The sequence below is a fragment of the Herpailurus yagouaroundi genome, unplaced genomic scaffold (genome assembly GCF_014898765.1).
Source record: "Herpailurus yagouaroundi ecotype Mexico unplaced genomic scaffold, PumYag 198, whole genome shotgun sequence".
Taxonomy (NCBI): domain Eukaryota; kingdom Metazoa; phylum Chordata; class Mammalia; order Carnivora; family Felidae; genus Herpailurus; species Herpailurus yagouaroundi.
The window spans coordinates 26,889,187-26,915,499 of NW_024412429.1; the positions used below are offsets into that span (position 1 = coordinate 26,889,187).

Sequence of the window (26,313 nt, forward strand, 5' to 3'; positions counted from 1 at the left end):
AAAGTTGCTCTGCGTTCCAACACTGCTTTTCCTTATCTATCCAAGCCATCTCAGGAAAGTCCCTTTTGGATTAGTCCCTGTGTAACTTCCCATAAGACAACACAAAGTCACGTCTCAGAGGTGAATGATTTCAAGCGTTCCTACCCAGGAAAGTTCTTTTGCTTTCTCACTCTAAAACAACTTCTATAGAGGAATGTGTCTGTGTTGTATTGAGAGGATATGAAGAAAATAGGAGTAAAGTCAAAGAAGACCAATTGTGGTTTCTTCTCTGTCTTCCAGGAGTTATTTCAAAATCCATATTAACCATTTAATTACCAAACAGTCAAAACCATTTTAAAGAAAAAAATTCCACAATTCTAATCCTCCCACTATCTACAAGTTCCCAGATTTCAACTGAGCCTGTGGTCAGAACCAATGTTTGTGAAGCAGGGTGCCCACTCGTGTCCACTCTAACCGCACGTGTATAAACGCTGACCCTTCCATGCCATTCCCCTGAACACCATCAGTACGTTCTTCTAACCACTAGTGTTTCAGCTACGTTATGATGTTAAAAACAATTTTTTAGTCTAATTGAAATAGGTAACCACTGATGTATTTTTTTTAAGTTTATTTTGAGAGAGTGAATAAAAGTGGGGAAGGGGCAGAGAGAGAGAGAAAGAGAGAGAGACAGATCCCAAGCACAGTCAGCACAGAGCCCATTGAGGGGCTCCATTTCATGAACCGTGAGCTCGTGCCCTGAGCCCAAATCCAGAGTCTGATGCTCAACCAACTGAGCCACCCAAGCGCCCGTTGTAACCACCATTTTAAACACTATTTCAGCCATCTGCATGTAGCGTTAGCAGGCTTATTAGCTGTTTATCAATTAAATGGCTCTGTACTATCATCTACACCAGTGGTTCTTAAACTTCATTGTGCATTAGAATTGAATACTGAATTTATAAAAAATGCTATTCCTGAGCACAGAAATTCAGAATTTGTAGGAATGGAGTGGAACCAAAGCACCCTGGGTAATTCTGATACAAACAGATTGTGGAACAATGATTCTGATGCTTTAGAAAGTGCTTCTTCCACCCTCTTGGGGACCAAAAAAAAAAAAAAAAAAGTGAAGTGTTGACTATGGTCTTCGTTAGAATCTATTTGGACTTTTATAGAATTTTAGTAACTCATTTGACCAGTACCTGAAAAGATATCCTTAGACTTTGCTTAGGTGCTTAATCGAAGATGACTCTTTAATTATTGCATGCTTCTCAGATAATATTTGTTTTGTTGGTATTTTGAGATGCTGAAATGTTCTGGCTCTCTAACCCAAATTTTTCCCATAGTATATATTTTGGGACATTTCAGATTTCAACAAAGCTAAAGTTTCATTACTGCCAGAATTTTCTGACCTTTAATGTATACAACAATGAAAATGTCCAATAGTGATGGGCATAGTTTACAACATTTCCTAGACTTATTGGACCAAAGAGACCCTTCTTTCCCAAACACTTTGAATATTTGGGAAATGTCTCTACAACCCAAGTATCTAGGACTTGTTTTTCCTTTAGAGACTGCATACCCCTTCACAAGCAACACACTATGCACCAAAGCAGTTGGGGAAACATTTTTAAATCTCTTTAGTTGGTAGAGTCACTTTCTCCTTGGCATTTGAACTGAAAGAAACAAGAACATATAAAACATTAGACAGCACCATGGCACGCCCTGTCAGCATCTAAGTATTCCCCCTTGCCTCCCCCACCCCATCCTCCAGACTCACAAGTGTCTTAATAATCACTTGTCTGCCAACAGGACGTGGGTTGCACAAGCACCACATAGTATTAAGCACAAAACAATGACAGAATACAATGTCCATTCTGATATTTAGGTAGATAACTGATTGAGTAGGAAAGCATAGGTTTGAAGTGTAAGCCTAGGAGGAAAACAAAGCTGATCCACAGGTCCAGTCTGAGCTCAGAATACATCTGGTCAACCCACTAATTTTATAGACAGGGAAATTGAAGCCTAGAGAGTTTAAGAGTCTGCAAAAGAGGTTACTCAACTAGTTGATGCGACTGTGAGATTAGTCACAAAGAAAGCAAGGGAGCAGAACTGAAGTCACTAATATTGCAGGACCGAAGATACATAAAAACTAAATGGGGTACTGGTTGAGGAGCATTTATTAGAGCTCAGTGAATGGGTTTCATCTTTAGTTACAGGTAGACTTTCAGTTCTATCATCTAAGGACCTTGACTAGGACAATGGATTCTGAAATGTCTTTAGAAAGTCATTTACTTACTCTTCCTTAGAATGAGCACTTTCCCAGAAGATGTGTTTCATCCATTTTAGCTTGATTTCTAGTTTCACTGTGAAAGAGGAATAAACTTTTGCCTTGATACAAATGGTAATTTATTTATTTTATTTTATTTTATTTTATTTATTTATTTATTTATTTATTTATTTTGGAAGAAATGGTAGGAGACCAGAGGAATTCAGGGGAAAGAGGAATCAGCAAAGAGTGAAAGGTTCATGAGTAGATTCACAGGAACACTAGATCTCGGGCCAGGTCCTAAAAGGAGAGAGGGGTTTAGAGAAGTGGGTAGAATAGGATAGAAAAATACAATTTGAGCAAAATGGTTAGTATTCTCTTTTGATCAGAATTAGGAATAGATGTTTTCATTTTTTCCTGCTCTTTCTGGTATTTTTCTTTCATTATAAGGTTTTGTTTTGTTTTCCCTGGAGTAACCTCCTCATTATTAGACTCTTAAAGGTTTTTCCTTTTAAGAAAGTTTTCTTTATAGTTACAGCCAAGAAATCGCTAACAGTTTAAACATATCACCGCCTGATCTAATAAGAGGTCCAGGTCCAGGGGCCCCTGGGTGGCTCAGTCATTTAAGCTTCTGACTCTTGATTTCAGTTCAAGTCATGATCTCATGGTTAGTGGGATCCAGCCCTGTGTTGGGCTCTGCGCTGTCAGCTTGAGATTCTCTCTCTCCCGCTCTCTCTGCCTCTCCCCCACTCATGCTTGCTCACTCTGTCTCTCTCTCTTAAAATAAATAAACTTAAAAAGAAAGAAAGAAAGAAGTCCAGTTCCACTCCCCAACTGAATAAGAGGTCGAAGTTCCAAACGCATACAACAAGGTGACTAAAAACACAAGAGATATGAAATGTTGGCCAAATAAAAACAATGTAACAAGAAAATACAGGGCAGGTAGTATTTTCAAAACTGGTAGGTCATTAAAACCAATCAGCACAAACAAAACCAGACTATGAGAGGAAATAATGAAGGATAAGAGAATCTTGATAAATTTTTAAAGTGGACAAAAATATTTTGGAAAGACAAATATACCATCCAAACATTGCTGTTTTTGTTGTTATCTAAATTAAGCTAAAAATGGTTAAAACTACTCTAGTCATGGAATCAACAAATCCTAAATGCTAAACTCAGAACCCATTTAGTCAACTTACTAATTTTATAGACAGGGAAATTTAGGCCCAGAGAGGTTAAGACTCTGTAAAAATGGTTACTCAGCTTCTCAATGGCAGGGTGAGTTCTAGAACTCAGGTTCTAGACCTTATCCTTAGTCCAGTGTGTCTGTCTGTCTCTCTCTCTCAAAAATAAATAAACATTAAAAAAAAATACGAATCTGGGTCTAACACTGAAACAGAATATTCATGATCTTTTTCCAGCTTTAAGCTTCTGCCACAACACATGGAAATTAGGGAGGGGGGAGAAAGGCACATGTGTGTAACCAAGATGAAATTTTAGCCCCCAATTTCTAAAAGATAATTTTGGAAGAGAAAGAACAAGGTTTTAGACACTCATCAAATCTGCATGAATTTAGAGGGCTCCTGGGCGGCTCAGTCGGTTAAGCATCTGATTCTTAGTTTCGACTCACGTCACCATCTCATGGTTCATGAGTTCAGGCTCCACATTGAGCCCTGTGCTGGCAGCACAGAGCCTGCTTGGGATTCTCTCTCTCTCTCTCTCTCTCTCTCTCTCTCTCTCTCCCTCTCCACCCCTCCCTACTCACACTGTCTCTGTCTCTCTGAATATAAATAAACTTAAAAAAATCTGTGTAAATTTAGTTTAAATGGTTATCGCTATGCTGAAAGTTTAAGAAAAATCCCAGGTCATATTTATATAGCTGACTTCATTATCTTAAGTGTTTTAATATCTTTGATGTAAGAATCACGTCTTCATATTACAATACTCCCTCGGTCTACAACCGTGCCACAGGTGCAACACACCCGTTCTTGTTGCTGAGGTGGTCCTACCTTCCTGGGGACCGACTACTAAATGCATACTTTGTGGAGGGGTGACCGAATGCCCTTCACATGCCTCCCCCAGCTCGAATGGGGACTCAGGTCTGTCCCTTGCTTTCTTTATGACGAATCTCACAATCACAGTGCTTTGGAATGACACACTGGGGGGAAAGGCAGTCATTCCCTCCCAGTAAACTGTCCCTGGAAAAAGTCAGTTTGTCTCTTGGGTCTGACGCTATCACCAAATGACCCCATTTCTGTGGAACTGTAATTACAGCCTTTATGAGAAGCGGAGCAATCTTTTCGTCTATTCCTCCCCGCCACGGTAATCCCCCACAGCATTCTAGTCCAGCAAAACCGATGCAAGTTTACAAACTAAGCTCTCTGGTGTCACGAGTTTATTAATTCTGCACATGCTTGTCTCCAATTTCCTGGATTTGGTTGTTGTCGTTAAAGGGAGAAATCATTTGGGAAGGATAGACTGTTGCTTGCGAATGTTAACTTTCTAAATGTTTATTTTTGAGAGAGAGCACACACAGGAGAGAGACAGACAGAGAGAGAGAGAGAGAATGAGAGGCTCTGAAGCAGGCTCTGCGCTGAGACAGCAGAGTGCCCAATGCCGGGCTCGAACTCATGAGCGGTGAGATCATGACCTGAGCCAAAGTCAGGCGCTTAACCCACTGAGCCACCCAGGCGCCCCACGAATGTTAACCTTCTACGCAAAATAACAGAATATTAGAACCGAATATTAGAAACCTCAACGGGACCAAAACAAAACAAGACAAAAACCCTCTTCTCGCAGTTAAAGAAAATAAGAAGGAAAGAAGATACTTCATGTGAAGACAAAAATGTTCCCATCTCCCCCAGATGAGATGGTTTTACACGTCTGTACCCTTACTGGGGGGTGATCCTAGGCATACAGTAAATGTCCCAGGGGAGAGTAAGACCCATCTGTCCTCGGGTCCATCATGAAGTTGTCTTTAGGACACTGATCGTTTAATTTACATGGCACTAGTGTGCACGCCTTGGCTTGGCTTTGTTCCGTTGTTACCAACCCTTCCTGAGCACTGGCCACAGAACAGACCCGTGCAGCGTCCTGGGCCAAATGTGATCTTCAGCAATCTCTTTCCTCTAACAGATGACAAAGGCTTCACGGGGGCCCCTTCCACAGACTGAAGGCAAGGGTGAAGGGATGTCCTGACCAAGGCACGTCCGTCCCTGCGGCTAGAGAAATAACTCAAGGCACAGGCGCAGTGGGGGAAGGGCGGCAGTGATGACCAGGGTAAACGCAGCACGCTAGGCCGCAGCCCATAATCGGAGAGCTGGCGGGGCCCCTCTCACACCCACCCTCTCCCCTGTCTTAAGCCACATCTCTAATCTGAACTGACTCACTGGGCAAAGATGGACAAAACCAGCTGTTAGGAATGAGGTCATGTTTTTTAAGAAGAAGTTTCTTATTATTTCTCTGGGTTTCCTGGCATCAAAATTCCACATGGGAAGGGAGTGATTTAGAGCAAGCAGACAAACCTTGGACTCAAGCTTTGGCTCTGCCAGTACTAATTATGTAACTTTGGGCTTCTCTGGGGCTTCGATTTTTAATCTATAAAATTGAACCAGTTGGCTGGATGCTCTTTAAAGTCCTTCTAGATCTAAAATTCTTTGATGCCATTAGAGTTACCAGATTTAGCAGATAAAAATACAGGAGGCCAAGGGAAATTTGAATTTCGGTAAACAATGCAAAATTCTTTAGTACAATCACGTCCCACGTCCTGTATTTCATCTGGCAAGCCTAATTCCATGATTCATATGCCTCTCCGGGATAAAAGCAGATATTCCAGCAAAAGGGAAATGCCCGTTCTTGGGGAAAGGTTGTCAAAGCTGTTAACATTCTTACATAGATTTACATCAGGAACCATGACCTCTACTGTGTGCCTTGACCTTCCTATCGTAACTAGACCGACTTGTCACTCTGTTCCACCTTGACCAGACTGTTTGAAAAGATATAATCAGTGGTACCTGCAGAGCTCAGGGTCCCACTCCTCCCCACCAACACTCAGCCCAATGGTGACTTGAAAACCAGATTTCCAGGCCCACAGAAAGGCAAGTGGGAGGTTGGGCTGAAGAAGACAAAAGGAAGAACAACGAGGAAAGAGGAGAAGCTGAGGTTCACAGGCGGATAATCGTGAAGAGATGAGTCTTCAAATGTAGCATGAACTTCCACGGGGACCAGAAAAGGAGACCACCAACACCCTTTCCTGGGTGGCGGAAAGGAAGGCCCAGGAAGGCGGATCCCGTTGTCACAGCGACACATAGAGGCCTGTGGAGAAGGTCCTCTGCCGTGTCTTGGCTCGCTTTTCCTTCTAGGTTGATCTTAACTCATTCTCTGCTTCGTAGGAAGCATGATCAGAACACTCCCACCCAAACCTCGCGGAAAGCATTCCTGCACAAAAGCAAGAGAATTGGTTCCCCCAAAAAAGAGAGAAGAGAGGGACTGAAGGAACAAAAACAAAACAAAGAAAGAAGCGGCCTACTGAACTGTCAAATTTCCGTGCTTTGGGCTGGAATTCTAGAACTGCACATCTCCAGGCCGGCAGTTTGGTGGTAGTCAGAAATTTCGATGGTGGTTTTGCTTCTTTTTTTTTTTAAACTAATCAATGCAGGGAAATGGGTGATTTATTCACATATAAAGTCAGTGTTTTTTATTCTTTTGAATATTTTCAAAATATTTAAAGCCCTTATTTTTTTAAATGTCTTTATGGCTTTTTGTTTTCTTTCAAGGCAAAGAAGGCAACCTGCTCATGCAAACGCTGACCAAGCTGCAAACACCTGAAGAAAAATTTGACTTTTTATTCAAGAAGTATGCTGAATTGGTAAGATCTCTGATTAGCTCTTTTTTGTCAGAAAGATTCAGGCTCTGGTTAGAGCTGAGAAAAGGAGGCCGTTCGCTTTTCCTGTACCTCATTATAGACCATAGCTGGCTATCTCACATACACCAGAGCGGGGATCTGGAAAAGCAGAGTTGTTTTTTTTTTTTTTTAAAGGAAAAAGAAACAAAAACTGAGGGCAAACAGCAAAATAAAGAGGACAGGGACGCCTGGGTGGCTCAGTCAGTTAAGCGGCTGACTTTGGCTCAGGTCATGATCTCACAGTCCGGGGGTTCAAGCCTCATGTTGGGCTCTGTGCTGACAGCTCAGAGCCTGGAGCCTGCTTCGGATTCTGTGTCTCCCTCTCTCTCCCCCCTCCCCACCCCCCCATGCTCTATCTCTGTGTCTCAAAAATAAATAAACATTAAAAAAGAAAGAAACAAAGAGGATAGAGTTGGAGTCTACTCTGCCTTCAATTATATGTATAACTTGGGGGGTGGAAGAAAGAATTATAGATAATTGAAAGCTGTGGATATTTTGAAGTTCTTTTGGCTTTGTAATATAACAGAAATATACTCTACATAAGGGCAAACTTTTGTTCAGTTCTTGTTCCTAGGTGTTTTGAGGGGCCCCCTCAGGAAGGCAGAGGGATGAGTTACTCTCAATTTGTGACACATTCTCATTTGGTCTTGAAAAATTTATTTGTGCACTCACTCATTCATTCATTCAATCAACCATTCATTCATTCATTCATTCAACCATTCATTCATTCTCTTTGATCTACATTCTTCTCCCGGCCCCCACTGTGGCAAAGTGTCTGATGTGGATTACTTAGTGCCCAGTTCTAAGACCTCCTCGTGCAGGCTCCCTCTGGATAAGAGAGGGCCATTGGAAGGCAGGGAAGCCACCCACAGACATCAGAGAATCCGTGAAGTGCCTGGTCCCCCAGCCAGTACTCCTACAATGGGGCCACTTGGGAAAAAGAGGCGGGTTCAGGGAAACACCACTCCCACATGGGGACTCCCTTATGGAACCCGCGGCTGGGATGTGACATCCTCTCAAGTGGGGCTAGCCAACGTGCTTCTCCTTCATTCCTGCTTGCTTTCCTTAAAAGAAAAAAAAAGTTTCATTTATTCCTGTTGGACAAGCTGTCACAGGAGAATGAAACTAAGTCCACACACAGCAAAACAGTTCCTCCAGGCGGCAGGTTGAAGGCAGATGGACCTTTACCACTAAAGCAGCTGGATTCAGAGCCTCTCCCTGGTATGGGCCCTTCTGAGACCCTGGACGCAATTCTCTTTTCTTGATTTTGGGTTTTTATGTGTCTGTGTTGTTTTCATGATTTTGTTGGTGTTGGTGTGTGGTTTTTTTTGTTTGTTTTTGCATGTGTGTTTTGTTTTAAAAAAAGGGGCCTCGGGCGCCTGGGTGGCGCAGTCGGTTAAGCGTCCGACTTCAGCCAGGTCACGATCTCGTGGTCCGTGAGTTCGAGCCCCACGTCAGGCTCTGGGCTGATGGCTCAAAGCCTGGAGCCTGTTTCCGATTCTGTGTCACCCTCTCTCTCTGCCCCTCCCCCGTTCATGCTCTGTTTCTCTCTGTCGCAAAAATAAATAAACGTTGGAAAAAAAAATAAATAAATAAAATAAAAAAAAATTAAAAAAGGGGCCTCCAAACTCCTTGTCTTATCCCTATTGATGGAGTGGAGTTTAACAAGTGACTTGTCTTTCTTTTTCACTTGGACTTTCGTCCTGTGATTCCCGTCCTTCCTTTTCTTCCTTTCACCTTGACGCGTTCTCTGTGCTGAACTATCCTGCAGTAGACCCAGAGGAAATCTGAGGCCCTGAGGGACTGCCTGGTTGTTTATCTCTGCCAATACTTTTTAACTGGCTTATAATCACATAAACCCCACATCATGATGATATAAGAAATACTGAATACACGCAGAAATATCTCTAATCCCATAACCCTTAAACACAAACTTGGATTTATCCCTCTTCCTTCCCAGTTTTGCTACACAGGCAGAGATACTTTTTATAATAATTACTATAAGGTACTTATACTTTGGAATCTGGCTGGGTTTTTTTCGTGAGCTTTTTGGGTTTGTTTTTTGTTGTTGTTGTTGTTTTTTGGTTTTTGGTTTTTTGTCTCATAGGACATTTTCCCATGTCGTTTAGAGTCTTTATAATTATATTTTGTAACAAGCTATGTTATTTTCCATTAAGTAGCCATTATCTACCGGTTCCCTAATTTGGGGACATTAGATTCCTTCCACTGTTTGCTTTACCAAATATCACGGCAGTGAACACCGTCATGCTTTACATCTGTTCCTTCTTCATTTTATGATCTTTGGGAAAAGTTCCAGAATTGGGATTATTGCATCAAATAGCATGAATGCCTTTTGTTTGTTGTTGGGCTTTTGTAACGGTCGTATTACTTTCCAAAAGAATGGTAGAAATTTATGAAGCAGGCATCAGTGCATCAACTTGTTTTTATTGCAACTTATTTCACATTAGCTATTAACCTTCTATGAACAATTTCGATGCCATAAAGTAAGTTAGGTTTCAAAGATACTTTTCCCAAAAGTAAGGCCCCCGTTCTGACCTGTCCATCCTTGCTCGTTTCAGTATTTTCCACATCGTTTTTCTCCCTTTGCCCCTTCAATTTACCTCCTCCTACCAAGGCTGTTCATGTTTAGTTTCTAGTGCGATGCTCCATACTTGGCTGGATTGAGCGGCATTCTAGCCTCGCACAGGAAGCCATGTTCAGTGCCGCAGCCCACAGCAGCAAATCACTTTGCCCGTCAGTCCAAGATTTTTTCTTCTGGAGCCAGGGCTGTTCACCATGGGATCTCCCTCCACCTACTCGCTCTCCTAGTCAAGAGTCACCTCACGAGGTTCTCTTTCCAGACAGCCTACTCAATTCAAGCCTTACTTACTCTACCTTGGCATTTATGTCCTGTCCTGTAATAGGACACGATATAAACTTTAAAACCCAGAAGATCATTGTAGAAAAAATGAATAGGAGAAAATTGGCCCCAAACCCATTACATTTCCTTTTCAGAAAGGAAAAATTTTGAATAATTTCAATCTTTTACCTGGAGACTAAAACCTATTTCATTGCTCACTGATTTGATATAGAAGATGTTTTGAGAACAAACTGAGGGTTGATGGGGGGTGGTAGGGAGGGGAGGGAAGGTGATGGGTATTGAAGAGGGCATCTTTTGGGATGAGCACTGGGTGTTGTATGGAAACCAATTTGACAATAAATTTCATATATTAAATATATATATATATATATATATATATATATATATATATATAGGAGATGTCTGATGTGTAGGTGTTAACATAGAATAAATCATCAAATTCAAAGCTGTGAATCAAACAGCCTCTCTAGCTAACTCACCCTTACAGATTCTGAATCCTACAATATAATCTACTACTCTTTTCATTAATAAATAAAGATACCTCATGACTAAATGAGGAAGTGACCTAGGAGAAGTATTTTTTCTAAGTTTCCTCAGTTTTAATGTAGTTACAACAAATCACTAACACTATCGTGATTTGGTAATTGACATTAATTTTATTTTTTAACTTAGTAATAAACAAGAAGAAAAGAAAAATAGCAGATGAAAATCCATTCGGCCTGTTACAATTGTACAGAACAGCTGTGTCTAAGTGCATTATTAAAACACTAAGCCAGCAAGTATTTGACTGAAGTTGACTCAGTTGCAATACGTTTGGTTCTGTTCATTAAGAAACCATATATGTGTTCACAAGTCTGAAGTACTTGAACAAAATTACCCACACTCTTTTAAAAAGTGTCAGAAAGTTAAGCGTTTTTATTTAGAGCAAAGCAAGATAGACCCAGCTAAATGTCAAATGACCTTGGGACATGGTTGATAAGCAAGCAAGTCCTCTCTTCCAACTTATGAAACACAGGTAGGGTATCTTCCTCCTGATGCTCAGATAAATCCATATTGGGCAGTGTTCCCCAGTCGAGGGCAGTTTTGTTCACCATGGGCCAAGAGTAAATCTTTCTGGAGATATTCTGGGTGACACAATTGGGGGGTGCTACTTGCTTCCAATAGGTTGGGGACAAGGATACTGATAAACAGCCTACAATGTCCAAGAAGCCCCCCCACCACAAAAAAATTATGCTGCCCAGTATGTCTAAGTGCTAAGGTTGAGAAACCCTGACATATGATTTAATCTTCAAAAGATAAAGACTAAATCATAATGGCAATAACAATAATAACAATATAAATTTCAGCAAGAGATAATAGGTCATTGAAAAGGCAAATATAAGCACAAATATAACAGTGGTGCAAAATGAAAAGACCTCATCTATCCTCCTAACAGGAGGCTTGCATGAGAAACATCTAATAAAATATCAATGATTTTCCAATTGAACCTCAAGAAAAATATCAATTTCAATCGATGTTTACAGTAATACAGGTCTAGTTTTTCCCGATGCTAATTCTCACTAATAAATAAAGATTGCCCATAAATGTGAAGACAGAATATCTTGTGTGGATATCCCCAGCTTGATCTGGCAATGGTCATTTTAGCGTGGCAGGAGGGAGGGAGGAAGGGAGTAAACTAAGATGTGAACTGGAAAAAGTGCAACAGTCCTGTTCAGCTAGTTCAGAAAGAACAAATGCTTTTTCAAGACAGGGAAACTGAGGTACAAATGAGGGCTCATGTCATGTATGTAATCACTTGCATCAGGCTCTTCAAGGCTCTAGGAACACCTGGGGTCACTCCCCGGGGCTTTTCCTCCTCTTGAGCCCACAAGGTCCTAACCAGGACAAGCACCTACTTGGATTAAGCACCATTCAGACAGGCAGGGAACAGAGCCCAGCAAAGGAAGGGCTCTGGACAAAGGGCTGCCCTTTGCATACAGTCTCACTGATTGTCAGTCTGAGATCGAAATGCCTGGAACATGCTAGGCTCTGGTGGCTCCGTTGGTAGATCCCCAAACTCCTCCCACCAGAACTAGAATTCCATTAAAATGTTGCCAAATTTGGCAAAAAAAAGAATACAGAACACCCAGTTAAGTTTATTTAATTTAATTTATTTGTTTGAAATTCAAATTTAACTGGGTGTCCTACATTTTATCTTGCAACCCTATCCCAGAACTTTAGCATCCCAAGATGGAAAGTCCAGTGGAACATGGGTATCATTCTCCATGCCATCCCTAATACTTCGTGGTAGCTGTTGGAGGAGGGTGAGAAGAGACCCCAGCTGTGGTTGGCAAAAGCCAGTGTCCTGATTTACTAGCCATAAGCATGGAGGGTGGGGGGTGGTTGGAGGGCAGGGCATGTTACAGATACTTGCCCTTCACGCTGTGCAGTGGCTACTTCTGAAACTGGTGGAAAATCGCCAATCGTAGATAGTCGATAGGTACTTTCTCTTCTCACCCTTTTTCACGACCCCCAGACTTCACCTTCCATTTACCAGGGGGCTGGTTTATCCTTTTTTATTTTTTAAAAAGATAGTTGCTATAAGCTTGTTTTGAGAAAGAATTCTGAGAACAAAATGTAAGCTGAGCAGACACACTGTTGACCATTGCCCCAACACAAGGCATTATCATGGATTCTGGCAGCTTACAGATTCCAAGATATGCCTTTCTATATAGACTCAAATCACTGGATAGAATCAAGAGAAAGAAAACTATTTCTAGACCACCAAAAAGAAGATCAGAGCAAAAAGAGATCATTATAACCATAATGATAAGGAAAAACCTATCACTGGCATGGTCTAAAACCCGTATCTACAAGTATTGCAAAGTCCCATTTGTGAAGTTTATTTGACTACAGGGGGGCAGTGATGACAGCAAAAAACGTTCCCAACAACCACAGAGGGGTCTTTAGGTACTTCCTCTTCTGCGTCTTTTCGATCCACTCAAAAGTGATCCCCGCCATTTTGTTTTTCATGTCTGTACCCCTCACGTCTAGCTGGATGAACATCGCACTGAGCAAAAGAAGTTAAAGCTCCTACAAAAGAAACAGGTACAAATGCAAAAAGAAAAGGACCAGTTGCAAGGGGAACACAGCAGAGCCATCCTCGCTCGAAGCAAACTGGAGAGTCTATGCCGGGAGTTGCAGAGACACAACAAGACGCTGAAGGTGTGTACTACCACCTGTCTGAATAACACGCTTGCATGCTGCACAGACACAGCCTTCTGCTACTCATGGCAAGAGTGCAAGTTTCTGACTTTCAATAAATCATTTTACCTCCCCAAGCCTGTTTCCTCAGCCCTAAAATGGGGATCCTACCAACGTCACTGGGTGGCGGGGGGGAAATTAAGAGGTCATATACTGAGAGTGCTACACAGGCCCTGACACAGAACAGGCTCTCAGTAAAACGTGTGGCATCCCCGCTTACCTTTTTCTTACCTTGAGTCTGTATTATTTTATTTTTTTCAAGGCAGACCTTAGTTCTACACTTGAAAATACAAATTTTCAAAAATCAGAGTTTTGTGTTGTAATGAAATCTGCATGACATGAGAAAAATGGGCAAAAACTAACTGACCCCATAAAGCAAGATTGAGAGCCAGAATGTCAATAGTCCGCTGAAAACAGAAGCTACTTGAAAAAACACTGACACTCTTCAGACTTAATGATTCAATCTAAAAATAATAGACTGATCACTTCATTCGGGCTGCATGGGTTTCGTTAATTACAGCGCAAGCCTCTAGCAGTGTGCCTAATTTGATTACACACAGACACTAGTTTCATTCAACAAAGCAAGATGCAGCACTCTCCAAGATAATACCACATGCGTCCACAGTCCCCTTTCCAGCTGAAGATCTTAAAGCTTTTGACAAACAGTAATTAATTAGACATCAGTATTCCTGTGAGATAGTTATTGTCACATGTGTTTAAAAGGAGATACTTTAAGAAGCAGAGAGATTAAGATCACTGCCGCGTTTGCACAACAGAGTTGGGAAGGAATATGGCTCTGCACATTCCAGATGGTTTTTTGATATCTGGGAAATGGAAGGCCAGTGTGATGAACTATAACTCTCAAATCACAAGGTGTAGGAGAAGGACTCCTGGCATCTCTTCAATCATTGCACTAGGGACAATCGGAAACGCGGGGTAAATGGCAGCCTGGGGATGGGAGCATCATTCTCAATTCAGACACATATTCAAGTCAATAGCACCCTGTGTTTACCTAAGTCTGGCTTTCAGTAGTGTTGCATTGTAAGGAGATAAAAATTAAATCAGATACAGTGGAAAGAAAGATATATCAACAAAGATATTTAAAGAATGAAATGGGGTGGCTTGGGCTCTTTGGGTAGCATTCAAAGACAGAATGATGGAAGTGGCAAAGACCCTGTACCTACAGGGTCCACGCCCTCACTAACAGCTTCCAGTTGCGGACAATGAAATATCATTATTATGCCAGGACTTGTGCTAAGTGCCTTACATAGGTCATTTTATCTAATTTTCAGAATAACCTTAACAAGGGTTAACACCTCCATTTTATTGGTGAATAAACTGAGACTTGGCAATCCTAATCAGTTGCCCACGGTGTAATGTTGCACAAGCAACAATTAGCTCTGGAGCATTTGTCTTTACTGAATTTTTGTTTAGTTGTTCTATCAACTGCTGAGAAAATCTCCTAGTATAATTGTGGAATTGTCTACTTATCTTTTTAATTATGTAAATGTTTGCTTCATGTTTTTGAAGTATTAATATGGTGTGTATGCACATTTATGATTGTTTTTTATTTAAAAAATTTTTTATGTTTATTTATCTTGGAGAGAGAAAGACAAAGCATGAGTGGGGGAAGGCAGAGAGAGAGGGAGACACAGAATCCAAAGCAGGCTCCGGGCTCTGAGCTGTCAGCACAGAGCCTGATGCTGGGCTCAAACTCGCAAACTGTGAGATCATGACCTGAGCCAAAGTAGAGCGCTTAACCGACTGAGCCATTCAGGTGCCCCTCACATTTATGATTGTTATGTCTCCTTGATAAATTGACTGTTTTATCATTATGAGATGTCCTTTGGTAATAATTGTTATCTTGATGTCTATATTATCTGATGTTGACATAGCTCCTCCAGTTTTCTCTTATTGTTTGCATGGTATATCTCTTTCCATGATTATTTCTAAGCCTGTACCTTTGTATTTAAAGTGAGCCTCTTGTAGACAGTATATAGCTGGACCTTACTTATTTTCATTCTTACAATACCTCACTTTTAGAGTACTAGTCCATTAACATACAATGTAATTGGTCATGTGGTTGGGTATACTTTTACTATTTTATTATTTATTTACTATTTGTCATCTCTGCTTTAGGGTCCTCTGTTCTTTTCCTGCTTTCCTTTGGATTATTTGAATATTTTTAATAAAATCCCGTTCTAATTTACTTCTTGGATTTTCAGTTATACTTCTTTGTATATTCAGTGTTTGCTCCATGATTACTTATACATTCTTAACTTTCCACAGCCTACCTGGAGTCAACACTGTTATCATTTCACATAAGGTGTGGAAACACTGCAACCTAAATTGGTCCATTTACTGCCTCCCACCTTCAAACTATAATTGTTATGTGTATTACATTCACATACATTGAAAAAGCCCATAAGGTACTATTATCATTTTTATTTTAAATGATCATATGCATTTTTTAAAAAATTAAAGGCAAAGGGGCGCCCCGGGTGGCTCAGCCCATTCAATGTCCAACTCTTGATTTCGGCTCTGGTCATGATCTCATGGTTGTGAGATCAAGCTCCACATTGGGCTCAGTGCTGAGCATGGTGGCTGCTTGGGATCTTCTCTCTCCCTCTCTCTCTCTCTGCCCCTTCCCTGCCCCTGCTCTCTCTCAAAAGAAAGAAACATTAAAAATAATAATCATAAATAAAATAACATAAAAATTAAAGCTAAAAATTGTTTTTTACTTACTCGTATATTTAAATTTTGGACATTTTTTATTCTTTCTGCAGCTTCAACTTTCTGTCTGCTGTCATTCCCTTCAGCTTGAAAACCTTCCTTTACTATTTCTTGCCATAGAAGTGTGCTGGCAATTAATTCTCTTATGTATTTATCTTTAATCTTTAAAAATGTCTTTATTTTGTTTTCATTTTTGAAGGTTATGGTTATTGGATATAAAATTCTGGATTGGCAAGATTTCCCTGTTTTTCTTTTCTTTCTTTCTCTCAGCCTTTTATAGGTTCTATATTCTGTAATCTAACCTCCCATAGTTTCTGATGAAAATCAACAATAATTTGAAGTGCTGTCCCCCAGTATGCAATAATGTCATTTATCTCTGGCTACTCTCAAGGTTTTTCTACTGATCATCGGTTTTTAGAGTTTTGACCACTTTATATGCTGAGCTGCAGTTTTCTTCATATTTATCCTATTTGGGATTTGCCAAGCTTCTCTGCATCTGTAATTTATGTCCTTCACCAATTTTGGTAAAGTTTCAACCATTTTTCTTCAAGTATTTTTTATGTTTCATTCTCTCTCCTTTCCTCCTAAGATTCTAACCTCATGTGTGTTCAACCTTTTGCTATTGTCCCACACACGTTCCTTGGTCTCTCTTCATGTTCTTCACCAATCCTTTTTCTTCTAGCTTCAGATTAGATCGTTTATATTGGTCTAGCTCCCATTCACTGATTCTTTCCTCTGCCATCTCCACTCTGCTCTAAGTCTGCCCAGTGATTTGTGAATTTCATATTTTGTAACTTTTAACTGCAGACTTTCCACTTGGTTCTTTCTTATAGATTTTTTTCTGTCTTAGATTTCCTATCTTTTCATTCATTAAGATAATACTTTCCTTTATAATCATTAAGCATACTTATAACACCTATTTTCATATTCTCCCTTGCTAATTCCACATCTGGGTCATTATGGAATAGGCCTCCTCTGATTATCTTTTCTTACGAGAATGGGTCACATTTTCTTAGTTCTTCATATATCTAGTCACTGTAGACTATACTCTGGATGTTGCAGCTGTTGTGTTGTGTAGCATATAGATTCTACTATACCCTTTGAAGAACGTTATTGTTGTTGCTGTTGTTCTTTTTAAGCAGGCAATTAACTTGATTAGAGTCAAATTGCAAATTCTCTCTCTTGGGCAGCAGCTCAAACTCAGTTCATTTCTTTTTTTCTTAATTAGGCTGCTTTGAGTCTGCCCTGCACATGTGTGTTTCAGGGTCACCCAAAGATTTGGGCAGAATTTATTCACAGAATTTAAGGCTCTCTCTCTGACTCTCTCTTTTTTGGGAATCTCCTCTCATCTTTCTTTCTTTTTTTTTTTTTTTTTTTTTAGTCTTTTTTAATGTTTGTTTATTTTTGAGACAGAGGGAGACAGAGTGCGAGTGGGGGAGGGGCAGAGAGAGAGAGGGAGACACAGAATCTGAAACAGGCTCCAGGCTCTGAGCTGTCAGAACAGAGCCCGATGTGGGGCTCAAACCCACAAACTGTGAGATCATGACCTGAGCCAAAGTCAGACGCTTAACCGGCTGAGCCACCCAAGTGTTCCTCCTATCATCTTTCAGTGGCTGTAGTTGCCCGTAACTCTTCATTCCTCGGACCAGAAACATGGTAGGTAGGTTTTCGATGAGAATTTTACCCATCCTATGCAACTGCCAATTTCAGTCTTCATTCAAGCTAAAAGCTGTTTTAAAAAATTGAGAAACTTACAGTATACTATTTCTTTTTTAGAGGGGTCAGCTTCCTTCTAGCATCTGCCTGATTCTATCTTCAGTTCTCCAGTGTTTCTAAGTAGTTGTTTCTTGCATCTTGTCCAGACCTTATAGTTATTATCTGTAGAAGGGTCAAAGTGGTATGAGCTTCCTTAGCCATACTAGTGAAACAACCTAAGTATATCTACATCTAAAATCCATATGCTGAGAGCTTGGGAAGATCTAGAAAAAGAATGCATGCCAGGCTCTTCCCACCAAAAAAACTATTACTATTTTTTTATGCTTATTTTTGAGAGAGAGAAGGTGAGCAGGGGAGGGGCGGGAGGGGGCGGGGAGGACAGAAGATCTGAAGCAGGCTCTGCCCTGAAGCAGCCAACCCAATGTGGGACTCAAACTCATGAACCGTGAGATCATGACCTGAGCTGAAGTCAGACGCTCAACCAACTGAGCCACCCAAGTGCCCCTAACTATTATTGTTCTTTATTAAAATTGATTCTTCAGTGAGTCAAAAAAAAAACCCCACAAAAGCTCATAATTTAGAATAATTTAGAAAAAGACAAGTGAAGTTCTGAGACATGGGTTTATTTCAACAAAATATTCATATATTTGAAGCAATAAATGTGAGCTTCAAACTGTACTGAGAAAGAACTGTCCACTAAGCGATGGCTAAGTGTTTCAGGAAACACAATTTTAGTAAATGAAATATTTAGTAAATGAGAATATCACAGAATTTTAAGTGGAAAGGACTATAGGACTCATCTAGTCCAAGTTACTCATGTCTGTATGTAAATTATTAATTTATTGGTTCATTGAATAAACACTTACTGTATACTTATGAAGGATGTGCCAGAGCATAGCACCAGTTCTGAGATGCACAGTGATGCATCTCAGTCTGTTTTCTTAGTTATTTCAGACTTTGCCTCTCAATCTTACTGGCATTACTAATTTCCACTTTGAATTTCCACTTTGAAAATTTTACCTCTGACACCGTCCAAATTATTACAAATTCTTTATCATAGAATCAAATTTTATAAAATTTTGCTAGACTTATTTTTCTCTCAAAAGAAACTACTATAAAATGCAAAATGCTATTTTTTGGGCCAGGATTAGGTGCTATGATGGTTTGACCTGTGTTTAATACCACACTAACACCCACACCTTCTTTCGGTAGCCAGTTGCCAGTGACAAGCTCAGACTTGCTGACTATCACGGGATGGTTCTTTCATTTACTCGTTCATTAATGGATGGAATACAAATGCAAATGGCATTCAGATCATAGTCTGTAGTTCTAGAACTAGGAACCCCTTGACCTCTAAGCTAATCTGGAGCAGTAAGGAGACAATCACTATCATAGGTATATTCGGTGACTCTTAGCAGCTGGCCATAATCATTCTTATTGAAATATATATAGTAAGCGCTAGCCTACAAAGTTCAGGGCAATACCTCAGTTAATTTCCTCAGATTAAGAAGGGTAGGTATTTCCTATAATACCCCTAAAAAGTTGTCATTCAATGTTTACACCATGACTTAATTATGATTCAGATATCAGGAATTCTATAAGAGTTGGAGAATATGTTAATATTGTAGCGTAAAAAGGACACTTACTGATAAATTCCTATATTTCCAGAGCATAATTTTTAGCATCCGTTTTTATTTTGATCACATTATTCAACTATCATAAAAAAAGATTTGCACAATTCCTTCTATTTAAATCATTATTTCTTTCTAAAATTCCTATTACATAATTTGATCATTGGGAGGCAACTAAATGTAATATAATTTTACTTGCCAACCATGAACAAGCTCTCATAATAACAATTAATCAGAAGTGAAAGGCATCCTAAAATGTCTGGATCACTTTTCAGCAGTGTCTCTATCTTTGGTATGATAGAGCAAGATTAAACCCTTTGATTCTAAAAGAATGAGAGGAATCATCACAAAGCAAACAATTCTCAATATAGATATGGGGGAAATTTGGGCACATTGTTGGTAGTTAGCAATGAAGGCAAAGTTTGGATTTAGGAAAAAAGAGAACAGAAATGATATAAAAGTTAATTTCCAATTCTTACATGTTAACAAAGCAGAAGAGGGGAAAATTAGATGTTTCATTTGAGAGTTAAAAAAGATTTGAAACATAATATTGCTTTCAGATTCAAAATTTACATTGAACATCTCAATTACCCTATGTGACACATGGACTGATTGTTCTTTCAGAAATAAAACATCCAGCAAATTTTCTAAGATTTCTTTTTACATTCTTGAATTGCTGTAATTGATCTATAGCCATCTTCGTTTCCTTTTCAAGCTTTTTGATAAAGTTTTTCTTACTAAGAGAAAGTTTGCATTGCGATCACTTCTATTTACAAAACTTGGGTAACACAATTATGCAGTTAACATGCTGTAGTTTTTTTTTTATAGAGGAATATAAGATCTATTATTCTTCTTGCTGCACCAAACCAAGGAAACACAGGATCTGTCTCATCAATCAGTAAAGCCGAGTGGCCTTTTTTCCAGGCCACAGACAAGAAATCAAAACCGTGTTACTATGTGTTTGTTAGGAATCGCTACAGCTTATGCACTCAGCAGGAGACCCGTCATCTTTTAAAACAAGCCTATTCATCACCAACTATCAAATTCAAGGCCCTCATTGCACCTGCTCTGAGTGACTGTGTATTTACAACTGAAACCTTTGCTCACACATTTATTTTGGGGCTGAGCAAGGTTAGCTCCAGAGAACTGAGAAAAAAATGTCCTGCTTACCCTACACACTAACCTCCTTTTATGGACCTAACCCTGCGCTCTATAAACCCAGGTGCATGCAAACCAGCATAACAAAAGACTTTGCTTTTTATCCACAGGAGGAAACCCTTCAGAGGGCACGTGAGGAAGAAGAGAAAAGGAAGGAGATCACAAGTCATTTCCAGACTACTCTGACGGATATCCAGGCCCAGATTGAACAGCAGAGTGAGCGAAACATGAAGCTGTGTCAGGAGAACACAGAGCTTGCAGAGAAACTGAAAAGCATCATTGATCAGTATGAGCTCAGAGAGGAGGTGAGAAACACATCAAACAACTTAGGGGCACTATATATAGATCCAGATCTGGGCTGTGAAGGTGGAGAACTTGGTAATAAGAAAGTTATGGCCAGCCCTCTCAATTGATTAGTATTTAGGATCAGATGTCTTTTGGTAGCCAAAATTAAAACAGGAGGTATTGCAAAATACCTGGCTGAAAGTCATACGGGATTTCTTCAAAACTGGAATCATTGCAGAGCAAAGCAATAGATAGGAAGTAGTAGGCCATCAGCACAGTTATCCTTGAAAATAGCATCTGTCGATTTTAAAAAACATTGTCTATAGAAGGGAGAAATATCTCACACACTCCTTCTTAAGAATCATCATGTCATGTAAATGAAGGGTCTGTATTCTATATGCTCCACAAGCCAATAATAGTATTAATGATGTAATCATTATAATATTAATGGTATTATTTATTCAGTGCTGAATTGGTGCCAGGGAAGGTGCTGAGTACCGCACTTTACATACAATGTGTCATTACATGGTCTCAACAACCTTATGCCCTAGATAATACCCTATTACCCACATTATATAGATGGGAGGCATAGGCTATGAGGTTAATCACCTACCCATTGTCACAAAAGCCAAAAGAGTTTTGCTTTCAATAGTTTACATTAGGGAGATTAAAAGGGCCTTTTATTATTTCAAAGTTATATCTGGATATTTAATACATTTGAAGACTTCTGAGGCCCTCTCAAGATCTTTATATATATTATTTTCCTCTTCCCACCCAAATATTAAAATGTCTGCCTTAAATGTCACATAACATAATCAGAGTGGCTCTGTTGGCAACATGAGGATTTTATCAAGAAAGAAACTGAACCAGTTGCACACAGAAGCAGCAGTTAGATAAGTTGAGGAAACCCCTTACAGTAAACCAAAATGCCGTGTTACCGTTTTGTCTTATCACTAAGATCAATCCTACACCACGTGGAGGCTCAGGCAGAAGCAAAAGGGAGGAAGCTAAAAAAAAAAAAAAAAAAAAAAAAAAAAAAAATCCATACTCTTCAGAGGGATCCCAGAGAAGAACAGAATAGACCCAGTAGACCAGTTGTATATTCTTGGGATTGGTTCTAGATGAGCCCCAAGGCTAGAATTCCTTGCATCCTCTTGCCGATTAGACTTCCTAATGACTAAGAAATTCTCTGCACTAAAGTAGAATTGGAAGCTTCTCTTCACTAAGCCAGTTGAGAGGTCAAAAGAGGTAGAGGAGGAAGTAGCAATTTGCATATCAATTCACCTGTGACCCTTAGCCTTGTTTTGCCCAGCATCCAACAGAGTTGAAGTGGGGGGCTCCCCACCCAGTCCCAGACTCTGGGCTACATGCTGGTACCCCAGAGCTGCCTCACAACCCTTGAGACAAGAATGTGGAAGAGAATTCACTACAACAAATTGTATTAATGTGATTGAAGGTGGTTTTATATCTATAGATCTCACCAAGATACTGAGTGATGGTGCCATAGCCCTTCCTTGCAGTATGCATCACCTTGCTATCTAGCATCATAACTAACCTTCGTATCTAGTCTGTTGCTAAATTCAGAAAAATAATGTTGGGAGCTTCTGGGGTTAACATTACTGAACTTTGGCACCTCTGCCTTTTGCAGCCACCTTTGCATAATGCAAAATGCAGGGGACTGCACCAACTTATGACTTTTATATAGAGCCATAAGTGATGCCAATGCATTTATCCTCCCCCCCGCCCCATGTTTTAAATCCTGAAACCCGGAGAACATGTGTGTCGATGCTATTTTTTTTATTTTATGTTATTCAGCACCAATAATAAGCCAAGCCTGATATGTGCCATTTATTTTCCCTTAGCATCTGGACAAAATATTTAAACACAGAGAACTGCAGCAGAAGCTGGTGGATGCAAAACTGGAACAGGCGCAAGAAATGATGAAGGAAGCAGAGGAGCGACACAAACGCGAGAAGGAATATGTACTTATCATTTAGTCAGTGTGCTTGTCTAGTCTGCCTGGGGGTCAGGAACCCCTGAGAAAGTTGTTTTTGATCATAGTCACAGAGCACTAGACAGATGGGGAGAACCTGGGCTTCCCTGGAGAACTACACTGGCCAGCCAGTAGAAGGCACTGTACCCACACGGTTTTTTACATAAAATAGTCATGCACCCATTCAACAAATCTTTTTCAAGCACCTGTCCTGTGCTAAGCATCACCCGAGGCACCGGGGTTTAGCAGTGAACAAGACCAAAAAGGCGTGTCCCAGCATGGAGACTAGAATCTAACTAAGAAAAGATAGGCAATAAGCAAGGAAATGAACAAAGAAGTAAAATTTCAGATAACAATAGGTGCTAGTAGAGAAATAAGGAGGAACTGCAAAGGGGCAGAAGGAGGGAGAGCCTATATTAGACTGGGTGGCCAGGACGCCTCCCAGAGGGGAGGATGCTTGAGCTGAGCCCTGCCTAGTGACAGGGAGGCAGAGAGGAGGCCTCCAGCAGCAGTATGTAGCAGCAAAAAAGACCCTGATGCTGGAACTAGCTTGGGGTCCCCCAGATACAGAAAAATGTCACAGTAGCAAGAGCATGTAGACCCAGGAGGAGAAAGATTCCAAATGAAGTTGGAGACATAAGCAGGGGCCAAATTGTGTAGCTTTATAGGCTTGGGAAAGTAGTTTGGATTTTATTCTAAAAAAAAGTTTTTTTAACGTTTATTTATTTTTGAGACAGAGAGAGACAGAGTATGAACGGGAGAGGGGCAGAGAGAGAGGGAGACACAGAACCGGAAGCAGGCTCCAGGCTCTGAGCCATCAGCCCAGAGCCCGACGCGGGGCTCGAACTCATGGACCACGAGATCGTGACCTGAGCTGAAGTCGGATGCTTAACCGACTGAGCCACCCAGGCGCCCCTGGATTTTATTCTAAATATACTGAGAAAGTCTGGGTAGTTTTAGCTAAGGAAGTAACATGATCTGCCTTGTATCTCTAAACGATGAATCTGGCTCCTGGGTGGAAAGTGAACTAAAAGGGGACAAGGAGTCTACTGCAGCAATCTGGAGGAGACACGATGATGGCTTGGCTTGGGGACATGGCAGTGGATAAGGAGAACTGGACACGGACAGAAGTTACATTTTCAGTACAAAACCAACAGTCGGTGCTCTATACTGAAGATGGTGGCAGTGAGGAAAGGGAAGAGTCAAGGATGACTCCTGAGTTTTGGAGTTTAAGAAACTGAGTGGTGGCTTTTAATGACATCTCATTAACCCCAAACCTTCTGAGCCAGCTGTAGGGCCCGTCTCCAGAGGAGACAATTGAGGCTCAAAGAAGATATACCACTTGTTTAAGGTCACACACTGCTAAGTGACGGATATGTGTTGGTCACACTGCCCAACACATCACATCTCCAATGTGTCTGTCTCCAAAACCCAAGCTCTGTGATAATACATCACACTCAGACATGTGTTTCAGAGGCATGAGTCGAAGTGTGCGTCTGCTGCTGGGAAAAGGGATTTAAAATGCAATCAATGGGCTAATCATGCAAATTTGGCCATTTAGTAATTGATCACAAACTTTGCAATTACCGAAAATCAGACTAGAAGAGCAATTTAATAATAACTATGGTTATCACACATGGCAGCAAAAGGGTGAATTTTGGAGAACATAACCTGGTGGACGTTGGATAATCTCAAAGCAGAAGCCCATGCGCTCTTAACAAAAGATTAAGTTGTTAAATCCATCTACAACCCACCTCTCAAAATAAGAAAGCATTTAATTATTATTCAGAATTCAAGAAAACAGATACCCCACTATTGGCATAATTGCCCTGTCAGGCAAAATATGCTTCCTATAGGATATCATTACATTTGGCACATAACACATGAGACATGACAGAGGAATAACTAGGCAGAGATTCATTTGAAAGAGAGTAGGGGTCGTTTTGAGGTGACCCAGCCTTAGCAAGAAGTTAACATACTCCCCTGTTTTTCTACCCTGGTTTAGCAAAACAGCAGATTTAAGTAAAAAAAAAGAAAAAGAAAAAAAATTAGCCCCCTCAGTTCTTCAAAGATGGCCACCTACCCAGATTCCAGCTGTGATGCTTCTTTTTGCAAGTAATGAAATAGGAAATTGGAGCTGGAGGGTTCCTTCATCCCAAGCAGAACAGGCAGCCATCTTCCTCTCTCGGCCAGGGAACCACCCACCACAACTGGGCTCCTGAGCCTGCTTAGTGAAGAACGTGCCACATGCTCAGATGGCCAGAGGGGACCCTACAGGTCTTGTACTCCACAGCTGCCTCAGACCTCCATGGGGTGGGTCTTGGCTCTTCTATAACAATGAACTTTCACTGTTCTCTGGGAGGCATGGAGGAAGAGATACAACCCATTTTCACAAATGGAGGCATTGAGCCATGAGAAAAAGATAAACTTGGATAAGAAAAGAGATGCCTCCAAGTTTTTTTATGTAATGATTTTATCATTTTTTGTTCTGATCACAAAAAAATGGGCATTTTTTTAAATAGGCATAAAGAAAAAATATATAAGTCAGTCCATCTTCAAAACCACTAGAAACTTTTTTTTTTTTAATGTTTATTCATTTTTGAGAGAAAGAGACAGAGCACAAGCAGGGGAGGGCAGAGAGAGAAGGAGACACAGAAACCGAAGCAGCCTCCAGGCTCTGAGCTGTCAGCACAGAGCCCAACATGGGGCTTGAATTCACAAACCATGAGATCATGACCTGAGCCAAAGTTGGATGCTTAACTGACTGAGCCACCCAGGCGCCCCTAGAGTAGAAACTTCTTAAACTGATGGCCACCTACTTGACTAATCAGATTAACTCATGATGTCCACCATTCTGTCTGTAAACACACTAACAGATCCCTCAGTATGTTGAATCCTGTGACTGGACAGCTACTCCAGTGTCTACACATGGGTTCCCAAGTTAAGGAAGATGGCACTGACCACAAATCAGCTCTTTGCACCCAAACCTTTTCTTTCTTGATTTTGTGTTATGAAAACCAACAGAATGGTGTAGAAACTGATGAAATGTAATTGTGAAAAGAAAGAACTGTTTCTATGAAAATGATGCTTAATGCTTTGAAATGCCAAATAGCACAAAACAATTGTCAAGTTAGATGGGAGTAGCTATAAAGGACTTGGAGAAAGTGGTAAAACTCTAGAGAATTATCCAATCAAGCTTCTTCACAAATAATCTTAAGTCTTTAGGTTTTAGTACTATTGTTTAAAAAACTAATGTATATACAACAACAAAAAGCTTCTCTGATTGCCAGTCAGAAGACCCATACCCAAGGGTGGCTCAGTTGGTTAAACATCCAACTCTTGATTTTGACTCAGGTAGGATCTCACAGTTCATGAGATTGAGCCCCGCATCAGGCTCTGTGCTCATGACACAGAGCCTAAGATTCTCTCACTCCCTGCCCCTTCCCTCCTCACACACACTCTCTTGCTCTCTCTCACAAAATAAATAAATAAATAAATAAATAAATAAATAAATAAATAAATAAA

At 40.4% G+C, this 26,313-nt stretch overlaps 1 protein-coding gene and 1 long non-coding RNA gene across 3 annotated transcripts in view; one reads left to right on the forward strand and one right to left on the reverse strand.

Annotated features, from left to right (window-relative positions):
* TXLNB (taxilin beta) overlaps positions 1–26,313 on the forward strand; it is a 53,463-nt gene that overhangs the window by 4,689 nt on the left and 22,461 nt on the right. For both annotated transcript variants that reach the window (XM_040449026.1, XM_040449027.1), the window contains exons 3-6: positions 7,021–7,112; positions 13,063–13,233; positions 20,621–20,815; positions 22,658–22,777. In XM_040449026.1, coding sequence (XP_040304960.1) covers positions 7,021–7,112; positions 13,063–13,233; positions 20,621–20,815; positions 22,658–22,777 — 578 coding nt within the window. The remainder of the gene's footprint in view (positions 1–7,020; positions 7,113–13,062; positions 13,234–20,620; positions 20,816–22,657; positions 22,778–26,313) is intronic.
* Positions 1,593–2,653, reverse strand: LOC121013385 (uncharacterized). The gene is made up of 2 exons (XR_005782677.1): positions 1,757–2,653; positions 1,593–1,652 (listed from the first exon to the last, which is right to left on the reverse strand). It is a non-coding gene; the product is annotated as an uncharacterized LOC121013385 (long non-coding RNA).